Source organism: Bombus terrestris, chromosome 6 (assembly GCF_910591885.1).
Source record: "Bombus terrestris chromosome 6, iyBomTerr1.2, whole genome shotgun sequence".
In the NCBI taxonomy this organism is placed as follows: Eukaryota; Metazoa; Arthropoda; class Insecta; order Hymenoptera; family Apidae; genus Bombus; species Bombus terrestris.
In genome coordinates this window covers 16,876,642-16,882,881 of record NC_063274.1, presented here as the reverse complement: position 1 = coordinate 16,882,881, position 6,240 = coordinate 16,876,642, and the positions used below count along the sequence as shown (strand labels likewise).

Sequence of the window (6,240 nt, the reverse complement as noted above, 5' to 3'; positions counted from 1 at the left end):
TTTCTTTTCCAATATAATCGTAGCAATATTTTGGATTTTAAACTTTCACGATGAGTAGATGACATATTTTTGTTTCTTCGTAATTTCGATCATATTTCTATTAGTATATCGTTCTTTGTTTACAAAACGTCAGAAATAAATCATATATTTTCGATGTATCAATCTGCGTAACTATGTATATGTTGTTCTATTTTGAACGTTTATCATATAATGTCGTGAGAATTGCATTGTTTTGATGTAGTTTCCGCGTTCAACGTGACTCATGGAAATCTGATCCCCGGGAAAGGACCATCGCGTAAAGTCCTTTCTTTTTTTCTGCCGTCATGCGCATGCAAAATTGTGGTTTCTTTATACAAATGAAGTGGTCAAGAGGTGGTATTATCGGGGATGCCCCTCTACCACTCTTGAGGATTCATAGAAGCGTCAGAAGGCGAACGTTGACAGTTGCTACCTGATAGGTACCTCGTGAACCGTCAGTTGAAATCCTACCTACGAAGTAAACTGACAACGTAGGTTAGATAGATCGTGATCAATCTCGCCTCGTTAAAACTTGTCGATATAAAGTGAAAAGTGTTCGACTCTGAACGTAGAAAATCTTGATCGACCTATTTTGTGACGTGAAACAATTTTTTGAATATTTAATGTACTTTCTACATTTTTCATGATTTTATTCAGTTATCTGTGAAACTGACGATATAGGACTGACTGACAAGGGGATGAATAATTTCGTGTGACCATACTTGTGATAGTGATTAATTTGTGTTCAGAATTTCTTTTTCCATTCGAATTTGCCGATGATGGAGTCAATGTCACTCAGTGCTGCTAATTCAAGTAGATTTTGAGATACATGTAAGTAACTATAAAAGTAGAAAAAAGATAGACATCAAATATCTATAAGTTATGATTTTACATATTAAAATAATGAATAGTTTACGCGAACGATTTAGTTTTATACTAGAAATATGTGCATTGATAACTGCGTAGAACAATAAATCAGCTGATGAATCTTTCTCTTCATTTCATTTACACTTCATGTTTCTCACAGGGAAAATTCTATTATTTGTTTCCTTGGAGTAAGAAATACGAGATGTGAGTGAAACAGATTCGTCATTTGATTCATTGATCTACGGTAGCTGTTAGTGTTTTTCTATAAAATCAAATTGTTTATAACTGGAAAAATATGCTTCGAACGATACTTTCGTCCATAAACTTTTCACATTACCGAGAATCACATTCTCTAAACATTTTTGATTTTTTCTAACTTCCTGCATAGAAAATCAGACTATTTAAAGAAGACTGGCTGAATAAAGTGTTTCGAGAGAAAGTTATCAACAGAGGTTATCTCTTGCTGAGGTAAACATTATAGAATTTTTATTGCAGTAATCTATCAATTTCCTTGAATCTTCTTCAACTTGGAGCAAATGTATCGAGCACAGTGTTAATCAAGAATAAAGCGGAATAGAGACGCTTCTCGGTTAGATTTCCTTTTGAAATTATTCGTTTAGATTTATCGTCTATTTCCCTCTATACTCTACAATATCATTTTTTCGCCGAAAGAAAAAATTTGTTATCCCTGTGCTCGAAAACCACGTAATCTACTTTCTTTGTTTTCTTGCCATTCAAATGGTATATTTTTATCAAAATTGCACAGATACATTATTAATTTATGGCATGTTACAGAGTTCCAAGATGATCAGTATCATCGTCAAGACTATTTTACTGGTGTATCTTTTTCAATTATTTGTTGGGATAGTTGGCCAGTCGCCGTGTTCCAACTACTTCCGATATATTCAGGATGATGTCTCAAACGAACTCATCGGTTACATTGAAATACCATTCCCACCACGTGGAGTTATCTTGCAACTCAGCGTCACTTTGAGTGTCGCTGTTGCACTACCTTCGGTAAATTGAATTTTTAAACATTACTGACTTTGAAATTTCGAAAGATATGACTATGAAAGTTTCTTGCTTGTCTACATATCTGCCGCTTTGAATCAAATATAATGTCTTTCTCGGTGTACGAGTCGGTTATTGGCTAAACCAGAACTCCACAAAACAAAATGTAGAGAAAATTGATAAAATTATATAAGATACAGGCATCAATGAAAGTGAATTGGCATTGAAATTTCAAAAATTTCAAAAAATAGAGTTAACCACTTTGGCTCACTGTTCTTTTAAATTCTTGAATACAACAGAAGAGTTAAACTTGCTTCAACAAGTAGGTATTAAGCATTACGCTAATGAATAATTGAAAATAAGTGGTGATCTTGTATATTGCATTGTTTTTTCATGAATGAAGTACTTACCATCTTTCTTTGAAATCCGCGTTTGGTTGTAATTACGTACAATCGTAAGATTAAATGTGATGACCCGTGATATATTCGAAGCTTGAAACTTTTTGTCATATAGTAACGTTAACGAATGTTGAATCATCACCAAGCATTTGCGTTATTGGATATTGTGTGTACAAATCTATTGTATGTTTAACGTTAACTCATCGAATTTTCCCAGATTTAATGATAAATATAGTAATCTAAAATTAGATGAATATGTAATAAGTTAAATAAAGAACACTTATCGTTTTAAATGAAATGGGAAAGATATCTTTGAATTGATGTTTCATTCATTTCAGTCAGCTCACATTTAAAAAAAAAATATGTATATATTAGGAAAATATTATATCGAATTAATGCCAATGATTTTCCCGTATTTCAGAAATACGTTGGACGATTGGAATTGGCAAATTCGAAAGAACAGTCGATTAAGGCAGTGAATCAGGGCAGGCCTCTGTCGTATAAAATCCATTTTCCTCTACCTCGACCAATACCATTATTAAGCAGTTTGTGGTTCAACGATCAATTTATCTGTTCCGGTCCACGTGGTATGTATACTTTTTCAAAGATAAATCATGCATTGTTCATTCTCTTTAAAACTAATGTCACGTAGAAAATATTAAAAGTTATTATCAACATCTCTCTCAGTTTGAAAGATTCCTTTAATTAAATAGGTCCCTCTAATTTGTTTGCATTGATCTAATCTATGTCAGTGCGCTAAATGAATATAATAATCGATCAAAGCATTTAACGACAATTACTGTATATCTTTATATTTCCTTAAATACTTACATTAATTTTGATTTAAATTACAATTTTTATGTATATGATCTAATGCATATAATCTATTCATTAAATGAAATATAATTTCTTACAAAGTTTGATCAGTTTGAATTAACGTTAATTTAACTAAGATAATTTGAAAAACTGATTATAAATAATTGGTTAATTATTTATGTAATTCCAGCAAGTGGACCAATTGTCACCTCTATTGTATTAAATCACACACTCTACCCGCCTGGAAATGCTCTCAGTAAGCATCCAGAATTTAATGACAATAATAATTGGAACGGGGTGGGAAATATATATCCACCTCCATCAATAATCGATCGACGCGAACCTTCGCAACCCCCGCATATAGGACCAAATATGCCAAATGTTAAACTCACACCACCAAATAATGAAGAAATTAATCTAGCGTGTGGTCGAAGCAGTATCGAACCTGTTAATCCTCTCATAGCTAGAGGCGAGAAAGCGTCTCCTGGTCAGTGGCCATGGGTGGCAGCAATCTTTTTAGCCAAATCAAAATTTGAATTTCAGTGCGCAGGCACGTTGATCTCGAATACACATATTATTACAGGTTTGTAACTTTTTTTATAGTTTACTTTGTTAATAATTAATTCCTTAACAACGTGTACAACTCTGTACATACGTATAGTAATTAGAGTTGTACTTTTTAAAACTTCAGTTTCTTTAATAAGCCTTTAATATTTATTTATATTTTTCCAGTCTAATGCTTGAGAGGAAGATAATAATAATAATAATAATGTACTAATAATAGTATTAAATTAAAGTAAATTAATAAATAATTCATTACAGACAGCGAAAGAAATATTCATACGTATTATATTTTAAATATCAATTTAATGCTATAATTGAAATTTAATACGATATTAAATATTCTCTAAACTCGTAGCTAGAAAAAGAGCGATTACTTTAAAAATATAAAACAGCTTTAGTTATCGTACCAATAATTGAACTGGCTCTTTTCATTTCTCTTTCATCATTAAAACAAGCAAAATCAGGAAGTACACATTGCAAATGAAAAGTCAATTTGTCAGTTAGTGACTAAGCAGATTCCGCTTTTTCTTAGTCATCACAAAGACAAATAATAATTATAAATATTCCTGAAAAGGCTGCGGATATCTATGCAAATTCAAACTTTTGCGAATCACAACTGAAGAAATGCAATCAAAGTAAAAATTTGCTTTACCTACTAAATAACAGTAAAGAATATTATATTTTAGATATTTTATATATTTTTGCATGTTAGCATTCTGTTCATTTTTGTATTTCCAAATATTTTATAATTGCATGAAAATCCGCAGCCTATTTATGAATAATTCATCGATCTAGCATTTTATTGACGAGAGTTATGATATGTTTTATAATACTATACATTTATAACATATTCTTTTAGCTGCGCACTGTTTACAAATGAATAAAGCAAATCTACCTGCTGGCTCATTTTTGGTATCCTTGGGACGCTATCGACTCCGAGACTGGAGAGAGAAAGGTTCGGAGAATCGGGAAGTAATACAGTACAGGGTTCACCCCGATTTTGTCGCGGGTGGTAATGCCGATGCAGATCTAGCCATATTGATGCTACGAGAGAGAGTGGAATTCAATTCGATGATAAAACCTATTTGTCTTTGGTCCGGATCTTCGCTTCTGTTGAACGTTGTAGGCAAGTTTGGCTACGTAGTAGGCTGGGGACGCGACGAATTGGGAAACCCGTATGTTCAAGAGCCCCGACAGATCAAGGTTCCGATCGTGGCTCAGGTAAAATTTTTATACAAAATTGATTGCTTGCGTACAATCGTAGAACTGATAAATAAATAGAACTTACAATGATTTATGCTGAATTAATGTTCACCGCAATTTCATATCTCGTGAAATATCCTGTAGAATGCTTTCTTGTGGAGCAAAATTGATGACTTGACTCTAGATTTATGGAATATATTTAATTAATCATTTAATTTTAAAAGAGTTTTATGTTTGATGTTTGACGAAATTCTAGGCGTTTCAACTACATGTGAATAACGTTCGATGAATAAATTGCAGGAAGTTTGTCTCTGGAGCAACAGCAACTTCGTCGCGTTCACCTCAAACCGAACGTTCTGCGCTGGTCAGAGAAACGGAAGTGGCCCATGCAACGGCGACAGCGGAAGCGGCTTCGTGATATACAATAGCGAAATGGATCGTTATCTATTGCGAGGGGTCGTTTCGAGGTCCCTTTTGGACAGTAGCACTATGTCTTGTGACTTATCGCAATTCGTCGTTTATGTAGATATTGCTCAACACCTAGACTGGATACAAACAGAGATTTCTAAGAATAATTGATGATCAATGATTAACTGATAAATTATTGATAATTGTAACTATAAATGTACTAGTCGATTAGATTTTGTTTATAAATTATTATTTTATCATATTAAACCTTGAATAGTTCGTAGAATAGTTTTTAATTTATAGAACACCAAATCTTGATTAATCGAAGATGTTACATTACCTTTATTTTGATTCCTTAGACTTGTGTCATAAATTACACTTCGATTTATTCGTTGTATTACGTGCCGATAAATAATTGAAATGATCCTATGTGCTTGCAAAAAGTGGAGTTTGAATGCAATATTTCTGGACTGTTCATGTTTCTGTTGTTTTATTAATCGGCCAGTGCTCTCCGTATCAGTATTTACGAAATTGATGATGGCAAGTGTACAAAAGTATACGATTTACCTGTAATAATAGATGATATAGCGTAATTTAATTATTTTATATCGTATCGTGCGTATTATTTATTACTGACATACTTTTCGTTCTTAAATCGATCGCGTCTGCATTTATTTTCATTTGCATAAAACATGTTCTTTATCTTATATAGTTTTATGCAAATTGTATACAGTTTTATTAATTTGTAGAGAACTGCTTACTACGTATTCTAGTTTTAATTCCATAGCATTCCATTACGACACACATGTTTGCATTTTTCTTACAATGTTAGCCCGACTTATTGTATATACAATAAAATGATCCTGTTGACTATGAATATATAATATTTATATATACATAATAAAACCTTTTTTATAACCGATTTTAACAGAAGTGAGAATAACATAACTCGATC

The 6,240-nt window shown here is 32.4% G+C and overlaps 1 protein-coding gene across 5 annotated transcripts; it reads left to right on the top strand.

The window, feature by feature from the left end:
- Positions 1-447: 447 nt before the first annotated feature.
- Positions 448-5,571, top strand: LOC100646207 (serine protease gd). Of its 5 annotated transcripts, XM_003402717.4 has the most exons (7): positions 449-849; positions 1,274-1,353; positions 1,681-1,902; positions 2,716-2,881; positions 3,301-3,693; positions 4,534-4,895; positions 5,178-5,571. In XM_003402717.4, exons 3-7 carry the CDS (start codon positions 1,690-1,692, stop codon positions 5,454-5,456), a joined length of 1,413 nt encoding a protein of 470 aa, XP_003402765.1. In that variant the 5' UTR covers positions 449-849; positions 1,274-1,353; positions 1,681-1,689; the 3' UTR covers positions 5,457-5,571. The 5 variants fall into 5 exon arrangements, with proteins under 5 accessions (XP_048262491.1, XP_003402765.1, XP_003402764.1 ...); XM_048406534.1 differs by lacking the exon at positions 1,274-1,353 and having other exon boundaries at positions 448-849; XM_003402716.4 differs by lacking the exons at positions 449-849; positions 1,274-1,353 and adding an exon at positions 1,428-1,590.
- The last annotated feature ends 669 nt before the right edge of the window (positions 5,572-6,240 follow it).

Excerpts from the sequence above, each read along its gene's own strand:
- LOC100646207 (XM_020867873.2), top strand. Across the intron at positions 1,903-2,715 it reads TCGCTGTTGCACTACCTTCG|AAATACGTTGGACGATTGGA; the intron begins GTAAATTGAATT and ends CCCGTATTTCAG. Across the intron at positions 2,882-3,300 it reads TATCTGTTCCGGTCCACGTG|CAAGTGGACCAATTGTCACC; the intron begins GTATGTATACTT and ends ATGTAATTCCAG.